Here is a 22,567-nt window from a genome sequence, read left to right as displayed (position 1 = left end):
CAATTCTGACTTGTTTTTTGAGAATTTGTTTGTTCTTGGATATTTTTATTAGGCTTTCTAGTATGCAGGCTGGTAATACATCTTATTATTTGGTTCATTCACCACAGCCTTTCTGATGGCAACATTGCAGGAGGGAAAATTCTAACTGTCTACTGGATGACTGGCAGATAGATTAACTGGATAACATAATGGTTCCTGATGGTGTCTATTACAGAAAGAAGTAGTTGAATATGTTCATAACATTTTTGTCCTAGTGGGCACAGTCTACCTGCAAAGAAAGACTGGCCTGCCTGTTCGGGCTTCCTGGTGTGCTTTTTGAAAATGACCCAGTTGTTGGAATGATTACCATTAATTTCTGTGACCAGACTAGGACTTTGTAGTGTGACTATGTCAGGGAATGAGCAGTAATTTCACATACGTTTCAGAGAGCTTTTCTCGGAAGGACTGGATAAAACTGCTCCTCCTTCATTGACCACTCATCTTGACATTCTTGTCTTGAATCATTTCTCATGGCAACACGTTGAAAGCCTGCTCAGGAAATGAGCTGAATGGTGAATTATACTCTACTGAAGATCTATTCTTTATCTGAAGATCTATTCTTTATCACTCCTGTTTTTAGAAGTGTACATGCATGATGTGCCTCTGTCAACTTTTATTGTTTCTTGAATAGTGAGATAAATAACTTTCTTTTCTTTTTTTCAATACAGGGGTATTCAAGTAAATCCACAAATACTCAAACAAGAACTTCTGGTAGGTAAATTTAAACTTGTAAAAGCAAATTGTAATGAATTTAAATGCATAGATTAGTTTGATACTACCACAGCTTGATACTTGTCATTATCCTAAGTGGTCCTGTCTGCAGCTAACTTAAAATGAGAAAGGAATTTTTCCTGTAACACCCTAACACCTCAGTTTCATGGTTTCTGCTGTAAAATAGATGTGTTGTATTACCTAGCTGGCTGTTAATTTAGTAATGGTTTGTAATGGTTCTAAGAGCAATGCTGTAGTTGTTCTACTTGTGGATTTCAGGAGATTTTTAGACCAAACCTGTTATTGTCTGCTTAGCAAATATTTTCCCTTGCCGGAGAGTGCTAATAACCAAAGGTGTTAATGTTACCATGCTGTAACACAATTCATTTTTTATTTTGTGTTAGTCTTTTAAAAAACACAAACACTACTTAATCAGGCAAATCCTGACAGTACAGTTTTCAATCAGCTGAGCCTTTGAAGGATTTGGAGAACTACTTGGTTCTGAAGTAAACTTGAAAGAGAGAATTTTAAACAACTTCACTAATTTCTGTTGTATGCTGTAAAGACTGGGGGTGCAGCTGTGAAACTAAACTTCTCCAGCTTTTCCACATAACATCTGTAAGACTTTACAGACTTTGAAAGTAGATTGTGGATTCTTTCATCTTAGTGGTGCTTTCAAAAACCAAAAGACAAAAAACTGGAAAAAAAAATTAGCCCTCATCTTTTAAGCCACTTTAACGTTACACTCATCTTTTGGACTGTGGTGTTATCAGCGAAAGCAACTAACAGAAGTTTCTTAATTACTCTCTATTCTTTTACAGGTAATCCTTGTCAAAAACCAGGGGCTTCAGCAAAGAAAAATGTGGTTACTTCTGCCTCGCTGTCTGAGTCTATTTCACCAGTAGATGAGAGAAGCCAGTGTGAAACTTCAGAGAAAGCATCATTTCACAATTTAGCATCCAGTCAAGAGGAGGTGACATGTAGGTTAACCTCCAGCAGAACAGAAATAAGTGAACAAGGAAAACTGGGAGATAAACATGAAGCAAACATGAAGCAGTTGGAATGTACTGAAAGTCTAACAGAATCTTCAAAGACTCCATTACTCAGGTATCCATAGAATGTTTTTGTCAGCCTTTTCTGTTAGACATTTTTTTCCATATAGGGTTATTGATATCCTCTTTCCACTTTGTATTACAAGAGCAGCAGTACCCTCCTTTGCAATCCTTGTAAGAATTATAGGTCCATCCTCCTCAGAAATTAAAAAGGATCAAACTGTCTCCTTTGAAATTTGAAGTGTTTTAGATATTAAATAGATTTAGATTATTATTAAATAGACAGATTGACCAGGGGATGTTACTGATACATCTCTTTAGGCACTGACAGATGCCTCTTTAGATACAGATGTCCATGAAGCTGTAATACAGACTTAGGATAATTGTTTTTCTTAGCTCTGTCTAATGCTTAGATATATGCACCCACCCATTTGTTAGGATTTTTGGCCTTCTGTCAATAAGATGTGGATGTAGTACTCACTGTGTTTCTACAAGTACTAATTTTAGTCTTTTCCCCATTGGACCTTCTACCCTGACAGATCAGAGGATATTGTTCTTAACTGTCCATCCAACTATTTGAACTATGTTTTCTTGTTTTAATATACATTTCTATAGTATTCAAGTATTCTAGTTTCTTCTCTCTGTTGTACTTGTACACACTGTTTTTGACCGTGGTGCTCCACGGGTCTGTCCTGATCCTGTTATTTGCTCTTTCATTACATTTATGTTCCCAACAAAAGTGGTTATTTGTATCTGAGATGTCTACAGCAGCTGGGTAACAAATAATTGAAATTAAGAATCTTTGCTTTTCTAAACTGTAAATTCTTACTTAGCAACATGAGAACTAGCTTTGATACAGTGTGTACTTACTCTATACTTTGTCACTGTGACTTCTGTGTAACTGCATACAACAGCAAGGCTGAAGCCCTGCAACGGGTTCTTCTTTCTGGTGTAGATACTCAAGAGAGTCTGACGTAGTCCAATCCTTGGGAATCATGTTGGGTTTTTTTTTCCTATTAATTACATGATGTGCTCTTCTGAATTCTTCCTTCAGGTCTGTGTCTCTGTTCCTCTCAGAAGCTGTTCTGAACATCTGGTAATTACAGGCTCTAGTTCAGAGACAAGTGACATATTCTTGTTCTCGAGAGTGGAGGTTGATAAGCGTTCCTCTTACCACTTTGTAAACTCCTCATGTGCCAGAATAATCAGTAATACAGAAGTCCTTGGGATAACTTCTCGTTTTTTTCCTTAAGAATTTTCAAGCATCTCTGAGGTGTGTGTTTGCTGTATCGTGAACTGGATTCCTGTAATGCTATTTATACATTGCTTTTATGGTTCAATTCTATTACATTCTGACTGTACTTGTTTTGAGTGGAGTGGATGAAAACCATTGAGATTTTTGTCTTTAATTTGCAGAAAAAGTAGTTCTGAATCTGCAGAAGAAATTCAAAGGAAGAGAGTAAAGATCCCAAACCCACAGATTGGGACCACAAAGCAAAGTCTGAAAAAAACAACTCCATCTAATAAGGATGATAGGGAATCTTGTTCCTTTCCTTCCAGAAGCACATCATCATTTGTGGAGCATCACAGCGTAACTGCTGATGCTGTAGTTACGGTATGTTTGCCTCTGAATGTTTCTGCCTTTTTGAGATGTGAGAAGCGATGAATTAGTTGTCTCAGGAGTGACTAGGGGGCATGCTGTGCTCAGGCTTTGAGAGATTCATCTGCTGCAGTGAATGGATCCTAACTTGTGCATGTCTAGGAGACTTAAAAGGGAACTAAGTTGCTTTCTCTGTGCGCATGTGTCTTTGAATGCTTTGGTTTCTTGGAGAGTTGTGGCCCATTTTTCTACTCTGTTACTTTTGCACAAGTTGCACAAGGTTTGTACTTTCCTTCAAGACTTAGGTAAAGCTATGAGGGCCTCTGCTGATAACTGTATTAATGTGTATAGGTACAAGATGGTTATTCTGTGAAGTTTTATGGCTTTGAATTACCCTGTAGCAATAGTTCTCTGTTTAAACAGACACCCACAGCAAATATGTGAAGTCAGTCAAAGGGAATGACCGCTGCCCAGATGGATGATGCAGTCCATCTCAAAATCTTTATCAGCTTTTGCTGCAGAAATATTCCTAGTGCCAGCAGAGGGATGAGAGGGGAACCTACTCGTTTTCCTTTTTCCAATAATTCCTAATTTTTTAATCTTGCTATCTGAATTGACAGCACAAGCATCTACATAGGCTTATATGTGCGTGTACATGTGCTCTGTTATGAGTAGCCTTTTCTTTTTCTATTAGGCTCCACATAATGAGCCATCCAAGAAGCCTCCCCAGTGTGCTGAAGATCAAGAGAAGGAAGAGGAGCCAACCAAAATCTCAGAGTATTTTTTCAGTGACATCTTCATGGAAGTAGATGACCCAGAATAGCAAACTGGCTTTCTAAAAATGGTGGGATCTTAGTACAACTACGTAAAAAGTCATTATTTTTTAGGAAAACATTACTTGTTTTAATATTAGTTATGCCAAGTTTAGCATCAGTTACAGTTAGTAACTCCCATAAGGATGGAATCATTTTCTTATAAATGGATGCTTTCAAAAGGTTGACATAAGCTAAACCACTTTGTCGGTATCATTGGACCAGAACAGTGGCTGTGGGATTCATTTTCACTTGTTTGGATTTTGGTAATGGGTGCATGATTGTCTTCTAGAAAAGTGCAATGCAAAATATGCTTATTCTTGTGACAAGCTATTCCTTTGAATTTAATGCTAAAGACTGTGATACTGATTATACAAGTTCTTTACTTCTTTTTGTGAAGTATGCTGTATTAGTGTGTTAGGAGGAAAAACCTTTTATTTACAGTGTATTCTCTGTAGATCAGGATGCAAATACTGAAAGTACCATCATAAGTTCTGTTCAACACTGCAGGTATTTTTATTAGCACCTCCAAATTATGTATTTTTGTATTTAAGATGTCTTACATAAGGCTTAAAAGACCCTAGCCTAAAAAGCCAAATGACTTTAGCTGCTTTAAAATGCATAGAGGAAAAACCTGAAAAACATTTAATTTACACAGTGATAACCTTTGGAACCGTCCTATTGGAATGAGAGGAAGAGTTTAATGTTTCTCAGTATAAATGCCAGTTTCCTTGTGTTGTGATTTAACCCAGCAGGCTGCTAAGCACCACACAAGGTGGGATGAGGTAAAAACTCTTCACTAAGATAGAAAAGTGAAGACAAACATGCGCTAGAAGATAAATATCTCCACAGTGCAACTACTCACCAGCCAACACCCAGCTAACAATACAGCTGCCTGCTGACTGATGCCCTGCTGGCAGCTCAAGGTCTCACTACCTGCCGACTGATGCCCTGCGAACTACAATCAGTGGCCCCTCCCCAGATCTTTACAGCTTCTGCACGATGTCATGTGGTGTGGAGTAAACCCCTGGCTTCATTCAGGCCAGCTGTCCTGGCTTCGTCCTGTGTGGTGTCTCTTCCCCACTGAGCCCTGGGATTGCACACATCTCTCAGCAAGAACCATAGCTGTGCTATCAACGTTGTCTCAGCTGGAAATTTGAAAACAAAGGGGTTAGATGGTGTTTCTTCTTGTTTCTGCATGTAGGTGTATATGTCTGTAGTGATGTCCTTTGTTGCACTTATTCAAAGCAGCACCAACAACTGGACTTAAACGACAGTGAGGATGCTTTAAGGATTTGCTACTTGGAAGCAGTTGTATTTGAACATTTTCTTCATGTTCCACATCTGCTTGTACTGAAACTCACCATAAAAGTTTGGTGCAGCTTGAGATTTTAGCTTTTTTTTTTTTCTTGCGTAGGAAAATTGTCTTGTTAAAATACAAAAGTTATTTTGAGTTTGTACAGGTAGCCACTGAGAGGTCAAGTAATTCTTAAATGTTATTACACAAAAAAAGAGCATGTAGATGTAAGTAGTCCAGCTATTTCTCCTGGGAATTATTAACAGCAAATATTTTTGCGAAAGAAATTGTTATAATAGAGAAGTTTGAATTGTATTGTGCTCTGCAGAAACCCATCTTCACCTTGGGGCTGGGTAATAATTTACTTGCAAATGTTCTCATGTAATCATTTACTGAATTTTGAAATACTTTGAGAATGTTTGGCAGTGCTTATGAATGAACATTTAAAACTTTGTCAATAATGAAAAATACACAGAAAAACTACTGCTATTGCAAGTTGCTGTATTAGGAGACCTCTGTCAACCACACTGCCCAGAGAGGCTGTGGATGCCCCATCCCTGGAGGTGTTCAAGGCCAGGTTGGATGGGGCCCTGGGCAGCCTGGGCTGGTATTAAATGGGGACGTTGGTGGCCCTGCCTGTGGTGGATGGGATTGGAGCTTTGTGATCCTTGAGGTCCCTTCCAGGCCCAGGCCATTCTGTGGGGCTTGCAGCAGCATCTTGTAGAGGTGGTGAAAAGGCTGGTGATCCCAGCTTGACTTTCTGAACAGCATATTGTCAAAAGAAAGACTAAACAAACAAAAACCCGACACACATAAAGATAATCCACCACCATCAGTCTGTGCTTGGAAATCTCGGCTCTTTTGTTCTGCCTAACACATTTAACTTGAAACGTTTGATGTAAACATTAGGAAATAGATGAGTGTATGCGTTAAGTTCAATGTATACCTTGCAGACACTTCATTTAATCAGATGCTTAGTTCTTGACTGTGTGGCATGTTTCAATCCTGTTTGCACTGACATAGCCTAAGAATGCATTTCTGGGGATCTGGCTATGAAATAATTGCCGTATTTTCTGAGCTGATAACCATTGCGCATTTCATTGCGTGCAGTTTGCATTTGTTTTACAGGATACAAAATCACTGTTCATTCCTAAGATTTAAGGTGCCTTACCTATCTTGTTCATTGAGGCCGCGCTTTCTGTTCCCTCCATTTGCACTTTGTTTTGAAGAACGTTTTGAATAGAGGCGAGAGAAGGCCGCGTTGTGTTCTGTACCGGAGGAGGGTATGGCAACGGAAGAGCTGCGCGATGGGATCTCAGCGGGACTTCTGCCTGTATAATCGCCAACGCGCTTTCTGTTTGAAAGAAACTTGTCGTGTAAACTATGTAAATAAATTATTTTATATGACTCCCGTGCTGGTTCCCGCACTGTTTATCACGCGTTACAACCGCAACGTCACGTTTTCCTCGCGGCTCCGCCGGGCGCGGCCGAGGGCGGGCGGCCCCTCCACCCATTGGCTGCGGCGGTGGGAGTGGCGGCAGCGGGCGGCGCGGCCGGCACTGCGGGGCCGCCATGCTGCTGGGCCGCTGCCGCCTCCTCTCCCGCGCCGCTGCCGCCCGCCCGGCCCGCGCCCGCTATGGCGAGGCGGCGGCGGTGGGCTCGCGGCCCGACGCGGGCTCCCCGCTCTACCAGGTAGGCTGGTACCGCGGGGGCTCGGGGCGCGCCTTGGCGCCTCGCTGCTCCTCGGTGTCCCCGAGCGAACCCTCCGTCGTTACGAAGCGCGGCGCTTCCCAGAGCTGGGAGCTCCCTGCCGTTTGTTGGCGGCTCCCTTCCTCGAGAGAGGGGGAGGGGCTGCGCGCAGTGCCCGGGCTGCCCGCGGAAGGCGTTCTCCTTAGGGAGGAGATGCGGGTGGAGTTAAATCCCACCGCCGTGACGGCGTTGTACATCGCCTCGTATCGATGCTATATGGGAAAGTTGTGTTGCTGTTGTGGAGGACAGGGCGGTTTTAGGAGCGGGTCGGAGCTGATGGGAAGAAATGTGAAACACTTCATGCAGTTCTGAATGTGGCTTTGCAGAAACCGAGCTGCAGAAACTTCCGTGGGACACCAGCGTGTGCATATGCCAGTCTTCGTTGTACGAATGTGTTTGTATGCACGTATATAAACGTGTATAATGGCGCATAATACGTGCACGTGGATTTGCATCTGCAAACAAACAAGCAGAAAAACAGCAGTTTAATAAATGTGTTCACTCACCTAAGCTGTCAGTGGATTTGCATTTGTGTGTGCACCTTTAAATCCCAAAAGCCAAGGCTGGGTAACTCCTTGTAGAACGCTTTATTTTTACTTCCATGTCTAGCTTTTGTGTATGTTGGCAGCAGTTTTCAATCTATCTTAATGCAGGAAAAGCTGCTGGACAAGCAGCAGCTCCCACTTGGGGAGCCTCCCACCTTGGAGGAGTGTGTGCTATATCATTCAAGCAGTAATAGAGCTGGTAGTGTTAGTACTAAGTCTAATTAGTGCAGCAGTGTAAGTGCACGCAGTGCTTTACAGACACGAAGTGCTGTGAGGTGTTAAAGAATCTGAAAAAAATATTGGTATGCAGAGAAAAACAGTGCAAACAGAGGAGAGCGTAGCAGTGTGTGATGAAGGTCTCGCCTCCTGTAGCTGGTGTCTGCCCTTCTGGCTGTCAGTTTAGCCAGACAGGTTGGCCTTCATAATGTACACTGTCTGTAAAGCTAGACATGTGAAAACGTAGTTTAGCAGTGAGTCTAAATTCTGGAAAACAGAGGAGAATCTGTGTGAAGGCTCTCAGGATTAGCTCTTACAGCTGCCTTGCTTAGGTAGCAGTAATTCACTTAGCTCATTAGGATCTTAGGATCAGTCTGTAACTTTCACTTCTTGATTCTGCTTTGAGTTCCTAGGAGCCCTCACACTAAGAGCAGAATTTTATAGGCTTTACTGGTGCAAAAGCAGGTTTACAGAAGGAAGATATGTCCATTCACTTTCATTTTTGGCATTAAGAGGCCAAAAAGATATGGCAGAGCTAGTTTGATCCTGCGTGGAGCCATTTCTGCACGTGTTCAAAACCTATACGCATCCTTGCTTTTCCTTTGTAATATGCAGAAATGTCTTGTGGTTAAAAGACATGAAAGATAAGGTCAGAAATTAACTCAAGTATTGGAGCAAGATATTTTTCCTGATGGCATAAGAAATTCTTTCATGAATTTTCCTGCAGGAGAGTAGATAAAATAACTACAGAAGTTGTTAATCCGGAATCAGATAAGTAAGACACTGATTGCTGTGCCCCTTTTAATTCCCTGTGCCATTTTTAGCTGGATTTTTTCCTATTTCAAGCTGAATATTTAATCCCAGTAGTGTGTGAAGAAGCTGAGTGTGCTGTGACGGAGCTTTACAAGTATGGATTTAAAGTTGGTCTTTTGAGGGACGGAGATCAGGGTTTGTTTCCTTCAGTGGTGAGTGACAGCAGACAGACGAACAATCGTGGCTGATTTGTTCTCATTTCCCGGTCACTGAACCTCCAGTAGGCCATTCCTGTGTCATTCACAGCTGAGGAAGAAAAGAGCAGCTGCACAGTAACAGATGGGTGAAGGTCCAGTCTGTGCACTGTGCTGCATGCGCTCCGCCCAGAGCCCAGGGTGGCACACACTGACCTGTTGCTGCAGTGTCCTCTTCTGGTGGAGGATGTCTGAGTGTTGATCTCACCCATCAGCCACGTGTGCCAGCTGGTGGAATTGCTAGGGCCAAGGGGCAAGAAGTGCTTCCTTTGCAAAGTCCTGGACAGCTAAACCACTCTGAGTGCGTTGGCCTGTGTGTGTGTTTTCATTCTGTTTGCCCTGCACATTGTGGTGCCTTTCAGTGATTCAGAGCTGGAGAAACTGAACTACAGCACTTGCTACTTACTAGGGTAATTCTAGTTCTGTGTTCACCTCTGAATATAAAGTCTCCAGATTTTTATTGTGTTCACCTCTGAATATAAGATTCTCCAGTCTCCGGATTTTTATTTTTTTTTTCTGTCAAATTAGGCTTTAGTATCTTCTAAATGAGCAATAGACAACACTGATTTTTCTCATGCTGCAGTTGATAAACCTTTTTGCTATATTGCAGTTACCCTTCTCAAAGAAGTTACATAGTTCTTAACATATCTGAAAAGCCTCATTAAGGTTGACTAATACCTTTTAATCCTGAAGAAGTGGTAAAAACAACTGTAAGGACACTGGTGGTGAGCTGACTACTGGATAACTCATACCCAAAGCTACAAGAGCCTTTGTTATTCTAAGAGCAGTATTGGCAAGAAGGTCACACTTTCCTGCTTCTGAAAACCTTATGTTTATATTTGTGTTCTATTTAAATAGAGAATACAGACGTTTTTGCCAAGTTAATTCACTCTAGGTCATTCATCTTCTGGCACAAGAGGCACAGCAACACTTCATTTGAGTACCCATGATTTATTTTACAAAGTTACATTTGTGAAAGGCAAATAAACACACACCAGTAAGTTAACAAAATCTGAAAAATAAAGTTTGAACTCTGTAATGACTAATTTTGGTATTGGTTCATTAAGCTTAGAGTGGGCTTGTACAGTTCAAACATAGAGTTTTTTGTGAAGCTTGTGTATTAAATGCCTTGGGATGACATAAGGAAACCTACATACGGGTAGAAATGTTATTTCTTTAAAGACAATACAGAGCAAGTATTTAATAAGGTAAGTAGAAAATTTGAAAAGAAATTAATGTTGCATACTGTTTTCTGTGTTTCTTTATTAAAGCATCATTCTGTCACCTTTGGTTGAACTTGAAACATTTGTTTCCCCATTTAGGAAAACTATGAACGAATGAAAGCCCTGGTCACTAAACTCCAAGAAGAAGCAGAAAAAATCAGATTAGGTAAGTGTGGTAGTCCAGATTTTAGAAGGCTTGTTAAAACTATTGCTCAAATAGAGTGCTTTTCCTTTCTTTGTAATTATTTTTCCCTTTAGTTGTATGTTTACTGCTCATTCAGATACAACATGCTAGATGGATTGTAAGAGTCACACAGAAATGTGTGTCATCTGTTTTAATCTTCTTTCATCAGCTGAAAACCTTAGAGTTTATATCCATGTGAGCTTGGTTGAAAATTTAGTTGATTTTTTTTTTTTTTTTAAAAAGTAACTGAGTTTAAATAAGAAAAAAGTCCGTAGCATTGGTACTAGTTTATCACAGTGTTTAGCTAATGCATTTGCTTGTCAGGTGGGTTAGGTCTATCCTAATGCTGCAGATAAATTACTGGGAAAATGAAATAAATTGAAGCAGGGCTGATACAATCAGAAGATTAATTTCATTCCTAATGAGGCACAAAGTAAGCAAAGTAAATAATGAAAACTGGGTGTTTAGAGTTGTTTAATTTTTTGTAATATCAGTGGAAAGTATGTTTCTTTAATAAATTTAATGGCAGTATGTTAAAAATAGATAAGACTATTAACAAAAGGCTTTTACTGCTGCACTTTCCTCTTTACCTGCTTCTTTGCTTCATCCTCCCACCTGCTTTTACAACAGGTTGGTGTGACAAGTGTGCTTTTGTTCAAGTTGCCTGTTTGTGTTTTCACTTGTAAAGGGATTTACAAAGACCCCTGGTGTCATTTTGCTGGCAAATTTATACCGGTTTGGAAGGTTGAAATATCTCTATTTCAGTGTCTTAACTGCTTAGACCTCCTGAATTAATTCCAGTTGACTGAAGATAAGAAAAAAGGTTACAGATGCTTAAAGCACTCAGCTTTAACTCTCTCTCTAGCAGCGCTCATTGTGGTAACATGCTGTATGCTGTTTCTTTTATAATGTGATCTCTTCTGTGGTTTTAGAGGAGCACATTTAAGATCATGAGCTTTCTGCTTTTTCTTACTTGCTGTATATGAAAACTCTAGGCTTTCATCAAGATATGTTGAATCCCATAGATTCCCTGTTTTGTATGAGTGTAGAGACCATTCAGTAGTTCTTTGTGTGGCTTATCATCAGTTAATGGTCATGACCTTCTTCAATGCTGCATCTTTCCTGTTCTTGCTTATCATATGATAGAAGACTAAAGCCTCAGAGATGCTCTGCCAGGATGTTAAAATATGTAACTTGTGAATGATTGCTTCACCTGTCTTACAGGTATGTGAGGAGAATTGGATATACACACTGAGGAGTTTTGAGGGATAGCTGCAAACTCTTTTTCTTTCTAAAAGCTGTCTTTTGGAGAAGGACCTCTTGGCAGAGTTCTTTTTAATATATGTTTCATTCCTTGTTGCTCTCTGAGTGGGACTTTTGTAAACCCATACAATCTATTTTGTAATCCCAAGCAACAGGAAGAGAATCCCAAAAGAATTTACAGGCTGTAACAAGTAGGTTTCTGTTGTCAAGCAAAAGAAGCAACTGAGGTACTCCTTGTCTCTGTGAAGAGCGGCAGTCATAGCCTGTTTGAAACATTAAGTTGAAATCTAGTAGGCATCGCTGTAGAGGAGCTGTTGAGGAGGAGCTGTCAGGTTAAATGACCCCAGTTTGTTTCATCGTTAGGGAGGCTGTTCCAGGATGGGGGTTACTGTAGCGCTGATTGAACTTCTCAGTTCTGGAAGAGAAACTAATAGAAGATCTCTAAGGCCTGCAGGGCAAGCATTTATGATTAGCGTGAGGAGAGCAGGGATGACAAAAATCGTGGGATGGAAAATGGTTCTTGCAGCAGCACGGCAAGTGTAAATGGGAAAGGTAAGATGGTATCTGCCAAGGTCAGGTAAAACACTGTGGTAGTTGTGATGTGGGATGGTGAGAATATTAGCTTTGTGGGTAGATATGAAATGTTTGAGAGACTTGTGCAGAAAGAGACCTGTTTAGAAAGCATGTGCAAGGTTTAGTCTGGATATGCAGACCTAATGAGTGTACTGAATCAGAAATAAGCTGTGGACTTTCTGGTCTGCCTACTTTGTGGGAAATTACGTCTTAGTTTCAGCTGGGATGGAATTGTTTTGATTAGAGTATCTGATGTGATGTTATGTTTTGGTTCTAAGAGAAAAACAATGTTAACACACGTTTATAGCTACTGCTGAGCAGTGTTGTACAGAGCAGAGGCTGTTCACAGCCAAGGGCCCAAGGAGCTGGGAGAGAACAGAAGTGGCTTAGCTGACTTTAACTAGACAGAGGGATATTCCATGCCATCTGACATCATGCAGAAGGAATTTTGAAGGGGGTGGGAGTTGATTTATTTTTTTCTCTTCCACTGCTTGGGAGGCAAGCTGGGCATCAGTCGGAAGGTGGCAAGCAATTGCTTGAGCACTACTTGTTGCATACACTGATAAATATATATAGTGATAGCTATTACCCTTTTCCTTTATTCTATCTTAGTAAACAGTTTTATCTCAACCCACAAGTTCTGCTTCTTTTTTTTTTTTCCCAATTCTCTCCCCTGTCCCACTGGGATGGGGGGAGTGAGCAAACTGCTGGTGCTTAGCTGTCTGCCAGGTTAAACCACAGCATCATAGTGGTTAAGGAAGGAGGTAACAAGGAAGGTCTGACCGGTAGGCTTAACAGCTCTGTTGCAGCAATGCTTAGCTGACAAGTACAGAAGTCTCAGGAGAAATGTTAGCAAGAAAGCAAGTTCTTTACTTTGGACAGGGGGAGACAATTTTAGCTTGACAGGGTGGATCAGTGATCTGTCTACATAAATGCACTGTTTATATAAGCTGTTGCTATAAAGGGGCTGAGATGTGTCAAGGGATGTGAAACTGAGATGTCTTGAGCATTGAATGATACAAAGCTCTGGAGAGCAAAAGATATGATTTAGGTTGGCCTCAAGTAAAAGGTTGAAATGAAGCAAAGATAAGTAAACTTTGATATTAAATGTCGTGTTTCTGAAATCTGTTGCTTACTGTTTTGAAGTAATCTGAGGAGATGAATCCTCATTGGATTGGCTCTTTGAAGATTGGATTCAGCATAGCTATTTTGAACTCATTTGGAGAAGCTTTCTCCTGTCCTTTCCTCTGTGAATTTGTGTTTTCATTTGGAGGGAAAGCTTCAGACAACTGTTTATTAGTGTCTTTGCCTCAAGACTGGCAAGGAAGGAAGAATAAGTTCTGAAAGGCAAGCATTTGTGTCGATATCTTAAATCTGTTTGAAGTGAAAAATGTTATTTATTAAATGCATTATTAAAGTCCGTACACAGAAAACTGTAAACTCTTCAGTGTTTCTGTTCTGAATTTTAATATAACTGGTGATTTATCTGTCTGTTCTCAGTAAGCCTAATGCATGACTCTTGTATCACAGGAGGTGGAGAAAAAGCTCGTAAGCTTCACACATCAAGAGGAAAGTTGTTACCCAGAGAGAGAATTGACAGACTTATTGATCCAGGGTGAGTACTTTCTCTTTTTAAAAACACATCAAATTCTCTTTCACAGGTAATGTTCTAGGAGCTTTATTTTCTTATTAGTTTCTGTCACCATTTGGAATTTTAGTTTTTTGCAATACTCATCTGTTGGGTTTTTTTAATCACATCTTAGAAAATTGAATCTTCTAAGTGAGGTTCACTGGCGACTCGTTATTAGACTGATGGATGTTTAAAATCTTGTTACGGTATTTGTCATTATTAGGTCTCCATTCTTGGAATTCTCCCAGTTTGCAGGCTACCAGCTGTATGGTAATGAAGAGGTTCCAGCAGGAGGTATTATCACAGGCATTGGACGAATATCTGGGTGAGAGATGCAAGTGATCTATATTATTGATCACGTATTATGATTGGTGTTAAGAAAAGAAGGAAGAAGGTGTTGTTTTCTTCAGTTTCCAATATTAAGCTACTAGCTTTTTTAAGTATTTCATTTCAGACATCCAAAAAATCAGCGAAGTTAGCATCTTAATTCATTCAGTCTTGTCTAAAGGAATTGATTTTTTTTCAGTTAGTGTTTAGCCTGTTGAAGTTAGACAGACATAGGCTTTCTGTTGTCTGGTGAAATAAAGAGATTAGTGAATCAGTAAAGCAATTTGCAAAAGAGAGGACTGGATTCTAGGCTGAGAATTAGTTTTGCTTACTAGAAGTAGCACTGAAACAATTGTTGAAAATAAATATGACACTAGGCAGCATTTATTTGGGGAATTAAGGAACTGTGAAGCAGAGTGTTGTAGTGCTGAGACTGCTGTTACTATGTGCATTGGAAGGGAATGCTTCCAATTGAGGAGGGCTGCTCTCCTGACCATCCCAGAGGTTTCATGTGTCTTGGTCACGTGGCAGCTCTTAAGCAACTAATGTATTTATTTACTACAGATACATTTATCTCCCATAAACTTGCTTTATTTTTAGGGTGGAATGTTTGATTGTTGCCAATGATGCAACTGTCAAAGGTGGTACCTACTATCCCATCACTGTTAAAAAACACTTACGTGCTCAAGAAATTGCAATGCAAAACCATCTGCCTTGCATATATTTGGGTAAGTCACATTGCAGAAACAACAAGTAATCCTTGTCAAGGGCATCTCATAACCTCTGGGTAAAACACTGCTGCTTTTAATAAATATTACCGAGACTGATGAGTCTCCAGATACGACTAACCAGGTATGTATTTCAGTTACATTTGTCCAGATGCATTTTCACAATGCCATGTTACTTCTGCAGATTAGCAGCAAGTCGTGCTATGCTACCTTCTCAACACAAATGTAGAGGTGGTTTCACAGAACACAGATGTAGTCGTGCCACTTTTATCACTTCATTTTTATTCATGTTCTTTCCTTCTGTCATTCATGGCTATCAATCCCATAGTGTTGCCTGAATGTTCTTAGTATGTTAGAGAACAGTACCTGGTTTTATAGAAATACTATTTGTAGGAATTTTGTGTAGTGCTGTCTGCCTTTCATTCTCAAATCCCAGTCTAGTACCTTGAATTCACTAACTAACTTCAGCCAAATTACTGTGAGATTTCATAGAGTATGTAGGCCGATTGATTCTGTGTATGTAAGGAAGCATTAGAGTACAGAGTAATTATCTTTGTATTGTCCCTATTAGAAAAACAGGATGGTTTAGTCCTCTATTCTGCTTGGCATAGCAGCTCAAAGGCATTGATTGCTTCACCAACTGAGGACACTTAACTAAAAAGTCAGCATAAAGATAGGTAGGTCCTGGCCAGTGACAGCGTGTGAAGGATTAGGAGAAATGTGAACTTGAAAGTATTGGTGGAGTGGACAGGGTGACAGCATGAATGGAGGCTTTGTAGAGTTGTCATACTGCAGTGGAAGGTGTTTTAAAGAAAAGAGGAGGGCTGTAATTATTGTTCGAGATTGTTGTTCATGAAAGCTGTAAGAAATTTAGCCTTGCTGTTTGCAAAAAAGCTATTACTTCTCTTTTAGTCTGACTTACTAACAACTTCTGTGTGTCCAGACAGCTCTTACCTTTTAGTGAATGTATCAGTGAGCAAAACTGTGTCATGCTGCCATTTTAAGTCCTAGTGAAACTATGGACAGGAAATATGGGACATAGGTTTGCCTTTGAAAAATGTGTTGGAAATAGATATCCAACTCAGCAGGGCACCAGCAATGAAAAAAGGTTCCTGGAATGTGTTGATAAATTCCTTTTCCAAATGGTACAGGAACCCACCAGAAAAGGTGCTACACTGGACCTTGTCCTCATCAACAAGAAGGGGCTGGTGAGTAATATGAAGTTCAAGGGCAGCCTTGGCTGCAGGGACCATGATATCATGGACTTCAAGATCCTCAGGATGTCAAAGAAGGTGCAAGTAGCAAGCTTGCTATTCTGAATTTCAGGAGAGCAGACTTTTCCCTTGGCAGGGAACTGCCTGGTAAGGTGACATGGAGTAGTGCCCTGGCAGGAAGAGGGGTCCAAGAAAGCTGGTCAGCATTCAAGGACTATCTCCTCTAAATCCAGAAGCAGTGCATCCCAAGAAAAGAAAAGGCAGGCAAGGTTGCCAGTAGGCCTCCATGAATCAAAAAGGACCTCCTGGACTTAGGTGCAAAAAGAAAGTCCAAATGGAGTAGAACCATTACCTGGAAGGACTACAAAGCTGTCTGAGAAGCCAGGGATCAGGTTGAGAAAGCTAAAAGTTGGTTAGAATTAAATCTAGCCAGGGATATTAAGAGGAGCAAGAAGAAATTTTACAAGTATTTTGGTGATAAAAGGAAGACCATGGAGGATGTGAACCCTCTCCAGAAGGAAAGTGGATACCTTGCCACAAGGAAAGCTGAGGTACTCATTGATCTGTTTGCCTCAGTCTTCACCAGTGAGGGCTCTAATCACAACGCCCAAGCTGTAAAAATCAAAGGTAGGAACTTGGATAAGGAAGATCTGCCTGCTGTAAGTGAAGATGAGGTTTGAGACCACCTTAAGAATCTCAAGATCCATGGAACCTGATGAGGTCCATCCAGGAGTTCTGAGGGGACTGGCAGATGAAGTTGCTGAGCTGCTTTCCATCATATTTGAAAGGTCGTGGCAGTCTGGTGAAGTTCCCACTGATTGGAGAAGGGGAAACATAACTTCCATTTTCAAGAAGGGCAAAGAAGATCGGGAACTACAGGACAGTCAGTCTCTCCTCTGTGCCTTGCAAGATCATGGAGAAGATCCTCCTGAAGGTCCAAATAAAATGGAAAATACAGATGAGGTGATCGGTGGTAAACAGCACAGCTTTACCAAGGGCAAGTCCTGCCTGACAAACTTGGTAGACTTTTATGATGGAGTAACAGTGTCAGTGGATAAAGGAAGGGCAACTGTCTCTGAATTGAAGAAAAAGGGATTTGAGGAATGGACCAGTCAGTGAATTAAGGAATTGGCTGGATGATTGCACAGAGATTTGCTACCAGCAGCTCAGTGTCCAAGTGGAGATCAGTGATGAGTGGTGTTCCTCAGGGATCGGTGCTGGGACCAGTGCTGTTTAACATCTTTCTGGGTGACATGGACAGTGGGATCGAGTGCACCCTCAGCAAGTTTGCAGGTGATGCCACCCTGAGAGTAAGTGTCTGCCTGCCTGAGGGCAGGAAGGTCCTGCAGTAGGATCTGGGCAGACTGGATAACTGGGCTGAGACTAATTGTATGAGCTTTGCTAAGACCAGTTACCAGGTCCTGCAGTTTGGCCACAGCGACTCCTTGCAGGAGGTTGGAAATAGATGCTCTTAAGGGTCTCTTCCAAGCCAGTCCATTCTGTGATTCTGTGAAGTCAGTTTTTGTATTCCAACTTTGAGTTGTACAGTCATTGTATACATTCTGCCTGTCAAGGAACTCGCCTGTGCTTGTGTCAGTTCATATCAATAGTGAGATCAAGAGGGAGTGGTCTGTATTCAGGCAGCTCTTTAAACATGTCATTTCCATGCCATTTGATTTTCTGTTTCCATCAGTAGTCCCCATGTAGATGTTCATTGCCTGATGAGGACACTGGGTGCCATTTGTCACTGAGAGTCAGTCACTTGTGCATTTTCTTTCGTGTTCAGGCATTGGCTACTGCACTACACTGGCAGTAGTGACCAGGTTGGAGTTTGTCTCATTGCCAGAGTTGATGTTGCATTTGAGAGAGTTGTTCTACAAGAGCAGAATAAAGAATCAAAGCTCTGCTTCACAGTAGAGCTGAATTTGGGAGATTATTGGCATGCACATGATAATGTGCATGTAGACTGTTGCTCAGGAAGAGAACTTGGCAGAAGCCAAAGTGGTTAGAGGCGCTTGGCATTTGTGTGCATTTCTTTCTCATCTTCTGTTCTTCAGAATCTTTTGATATGTTTTCATGTTTCTGGAGCGGAACAAAAACTGAAGTCAGCGACCTGTAATTTGTAAAGCACATCATGAAGCAAGGGCATGTAAAAATGAAGCTTCTGAAGACAGTAAAAGGTCTTCAGTGTGTCTGGATAATCAGTGTGTGAAACTACACTTGTTATGTATTTCAAGGGCATTTAGTGGTAGTTTCTTCTTCAGAACTTGTGGTAGACTCACAACAGAAAAATAGATTTTAAGATGCATGCCGGAAGTGTTCTTAGTTTAGATGCTTTGCACTAAGATGAATTTAAAAGTTTATGTAAGGAATTTGGATTGCATCTCAGCACAACTGAGGGTCTTTTTTGCAGGGGGGAGAGTGGATGTTAGTTGCTTAATTGCATATGTGATGTTTTTAGCATTACATTTTCGATAAGTGTATCATAACATACCTAGATTAATGACAATGCATGCAACATTAGCATGTGGTGGCTATTTTAAATAACATGCAGATGTTTTACTACTAACTTCTGTATATGACACTGTTCAAAGATGTGTTCATGTGTTTTCATCTACTGTAGTTGATTCTGGAGGAGCAAATTTACCTCGGCAAGCAGAAGTGTTTCCAGATCGAGATCATTTTGGTCGTATTTTCTATAATCAAGCAATCATGTCTTCTCGAGGAATTCCACAGGTAATTTGCTTTAACTTGAGGTTGAAATGTATTAATTAGTTCTTATGCTTGCTGCTTTTGTCTGATTTCGGGGTTTATACCAGTGCTTTACTTTAGACAGCACAGAGTTGTGCTGACCCGATGACCCAGTCTGTAGATTAGAGGCACTGTAAACATATTAACTATCCACAGAAAGTCATCATTTTGAAATGGCTGTCTTCTTTCTTGGCCTTAATGTTGACTGCATGACCTACCTGCTCCTATCTTGAAGTGGGAGAAAAGAGAACTTGACAGTATGGTAAGTAGGTTTGTGTAAGGAAGCAGTAAAAAATCTCTTGAAACAGTTGATTATTCTGCATCGTTGCTATAAAGGTGAGGACCCCTTTGATGATGGCTAGTAAATGAGACTTACTTTTTACTAAGAGTGGTATGTGTGTATTTATATAGCCATTTTATATATGGATCACTGTATAATAAAGCTGCTCTGACATTGAAGTCATTTTCTAATGTATTAATGATGCATAGAATCATTGTGACTTTTAGTCACAGTTCCTGGATTTAGAAATGGTTTTGTGTCATGGATATTTCAGGAATGTGTTGAGGACAATTTTTTTGATGCAGGTGGCCAACTAGGAGAGGTGCTGTAGTAGGTCTGTTACTCATGAAAAGTGTAGAGCTTTTTGAGGATGTAAGTGCTGATGGCAGCCTCGGTGGGGTGCAGAGGGTAAGATCCAGATGTAAGTGAAGAAGGTAAGTAGAAAGATAAAGACCCAGGACTGTAGCAGCTTTGGCTTGCCAAGGGATCTGTCAGCTGGCACCTGTGGAAGGCCACAAGGAGGGCAGAAGAGTCTTTGAAGATAACCACATCCAAACACCGGAACTTTCTATCCTGGTGTACAGCAAAGTAAACCAGTTTCTTTCTGTGAAGTTACTGCCTGGTCAATAAGCTCCTGGCCTCTTCCCGTGCTTACACAGCTCTGTCATTTATCCCCTTTGCAGGCTGAACAATTCAACTTTACTTAGCAGTTCCTGATGCGAATGTTTTACATTTCTGATCATCCTTGTTTATTTTCTCTGTATCGTCAGATTCTGTTACATATTTTCTGAAATGAACGAAGGACTTTATTGTTAAAGGAGACTCACATGGCTGTTGTACTGAAAGATTTTTTTTTTAGTTCCAATGACTTAATGGAGTCTGGGGACTCCGGTCATTATCTGGTATCCTAGAAGTAGTTTTTAGATCTCATGTCGAAGATGAATATGTAAACCAAATTAGTACGGCTGAAATTACTGAGGTTATGCAGGACCTTGCTTGAAAGTCCTGTCCCTTAAGTCATGCTGCTGTTTTTAGGTATACCTTGAAACAACATTCATGCACTTATAAAGTCCGGAATGTATCTCTGTAGTGCTTCGTTAGCGTAGCACTGTAGACTGACAGTGACCTTAATCAAAATTAAGTGTTCGAAGGTTTTGCCTTTTAATTATGCACTTACTGTTTGGTATGATGTGGATAAAAGTAATTTTCTTGAAATGACACTCATGAAAATTTTACTTTCTTAAAGTATTTACAGAGGGCTGAGGATGGAAACAACTTTTCAGTTCTTGAAGTTATTCCTTCATTTAAAATACATCATGAATGTGTTTAAGGATTGTTTCTTTCATTTGTTTCATTTCAGAAGAGCACTATTAGCCTTTGTAAATCTGCTATTGATTCTGTGCTAATAGACTGTGGTAGCTAGAATCATCTTCCCTGTCTGAGAGGATGCATCATTAGGAAGTAGTATTAATTAGGAAATAGTACTGCTTGTGATTTCTGCTCACATTAATTCTTCAAGCATAGGAGCTTGGAAATTGTTTTTATCAGCTGTTACTATGGCTGAAGGTCTGTTTCATCAATTCACTCATCAGCCTGTCTCAATTTTGACCATACAGTAATTGCTTTTTTTCGCTTATTTTTTTTCCCAGTTGCCTGCGCTGCTTTTAATTTCTCCCTCCACTTTTACCTGTGACTAATTTATTATACTCCTACTGCAGCTTTAAATTGCTCTGATGTCTGTATAGCTGTGAATCAGAATGCAGTGATTAGCTTCACATTAGCTGCTTCTTATGCTCTCTCATACTGATGTGGCATGGATGCAACAAGAAAGCTGAACTGCTGATTTTTATTGCTTTTTTAGGTAATTTTCAGTGAATTAATTCTGAGAATTAAGTCAGAACATAGCATTGGTTAGAAAATTTGAGGCTGTGCTTTTTAACAGGTTGACTTTAATTTTGCAGTACGTAGATAATCCAATACGTGCATTAGAGAAAATAAGACCTGAATTAAATTTAAATGCACCTATGTTTTTCAGCATGAGCAAAAAGTTAAGAGTAACTTCTCTTTCAGGATTGTTTGCTGCTGCAGTGTTTATTATGGATGAGATCAAGTCAGTGTGTGGTTTTTTGTTTTTTCTTTTGAATGTCACCAGAATACTACCAGTGGAAGCTGAATACTGGTTGATATTAAAATTACACATAAGAGTGAAGCAGATATTATTTGTGCTAAAGCAAATAATGAGTTAAATAACACACCCTGAAGGAGCAGAGCTACTGTGGCCTAGGTTTGTCAGCACTGATGCACTGCATGTACTTAGTAGATGTGAGGAGTCTTCTTCAAAGGCTGCTAACAGTGTTAGAATTACACTGATAAGCAACTTCTTCCTTGAGTTAAGTGTGAATACCAGGAGCAGTTTCCAGATTTCACCGTTACAGTTCAGTGGCCAAGACAGATTCCTTGGTAGAATGTAAGCCTCTTCAAATACTTCGTATGTGTAACTTGCAGTACTTCATATGTGAATTTTCATGTGGGGAGGTTTAAAGGCGGAGTGTCGAAGACTGTTGAAAACTAGAGAGATGCCCTGTTGTTTTTTGCTTTTGAATAAAAGCTGAAATATTGTGTTTGTTGTGTCAAGCAAAAGTAATCTTACAGTGTTGTCCAACAGCCTAAGTTAAGATCAATACAATCTATAATAGTAGCTATGTGCCCACATTTTCTGGTTTAAGGGTTGAGCAATTATTAACTCACGTTTTTTGTTTCCCTACTAGGTAGCAGTAGTGATGGGATCCTGCACAGCAGGAGGCGCGTACGTACCTGCGATGGCTGATGAGAGCATCATTGTTGGCAAACAGGGGACGATATTCTTGGGAGGGCCGCCACTGGTAAGCATAGGGAGGTTTTTGGTAACGCAGCTCATTACACTGCTGACTGCTCTGCACGGCTTAAACTGTTCAGCCCTATTTTGGCGAGATGTTTTCAGATCTTCTGTAGGATATTTTGCATTTTTTAAATATATCTCAATGCTTACACTGTAAGTGAAAACTTTGATCTTAGTTACAGCAGTATGTGTGTGTATAGATAAGACTTTGTTAAGGTGATTTTATAATATTTATTTAGGTTGCTACGTACACTGTAAAAAATGTCTTCCATATTCAATTGTGTAGGTTCTAGGTTTGACTTGAAATAAAAAATGAAAACATGCATATTATATTGAACACTCTGGATCAGAGAACTTCAGAAGATGGACTAATGTGCTATATTTGATGTCAATTTAGAGACAAAGGCTTGCACTAGTGATGGCTTTTGTCATCATTACTTTACTTTCTTAGTAAGGAAATTGTTCGTAAGGAAACTGACCTGAGGAAC

The 22,567-nt window shown here is 40.3% G+C and overlaps 2 protein-coding genes across 2 annotated transcripts in view; both read left to right on the top strand.

The window, feature by feature from the left end:
- Positions 1-4,225, top strand: part of BDP1 (BDP1 general transcription factor IIIB subunit) — a gene marked incomplete at both ends in the record, with an annotated part of 59,902 nt that extends 55,677 nt beyond the window's left edge. Inside the window, 4 exons of the mRNA XM_079548835.1 lie at positions 708-750; positions 1,572-1,857; positions 3,219-3,417; positions 4,097-4,225. Coding sequence (XP_079404961.1) covers positions 708-750; positions 1,572-1,857; positions 3,219-3,417; positions 4,097-4,225 — 657 coding nt within the window. The remainder of the gene's footprint in view (positions 1-707; positions 751-1,571; positions 1,858-3,218; positions 3,418-4,096) is intronic.
- A 2,858-nt stretch (positions 4,226-7,083) lies between these two features.
- MCCC2 (methylcrotonyl-CoA carboxylase subunit 2) overlaps positions 7,084-22,567 on the top strand; it is a gene marked incomplete at its 5' end in the record, with an annotated part of 33,885 nt that continues 18,401 nt past the window's right edge. Inside the window, 7 exons of the mRNA XM_079548074.1 lie at positions 7,084-7,203; positions 10,351-10,417; positions 13,802-13,886; positions 14,125-14,226; positions 14,829-14,956; positions 18,794-18,906; positions 21,970-22,083. Coding sequence (XP_079404200.1) covers positions 7,084-7,203; positions 10,351-10,417; positions 13,802-13,886; positions 14,125-14,226; positions 14,829-14,956; positions 18,794-18,906; positions 21,970-22,083 — 729 coding nt within the window. The remainder of the gene's footprint in view (positions 7,204-10,350; positions 10,418-13,801; positions 13,887-14,124; positions 14,227-14,828; positions 14,957-18,793; positions 18,907-21,969; positions 22,084-22,567) is intronic.

This window comes from Tetrao urogallus (genome assembly GCF_951394365.1).
Source record: "Tetrao urogallus genome assembly, chromosome: Z".
NCBI lineage: Eukaryota > Metazoa > Chordata > Aves > Galliformes > Phasianidae > Tetrao > Tetrao urogallus.
This window is presented reverse-complemented; position numbering and strand designations above follow the sequence as displayed.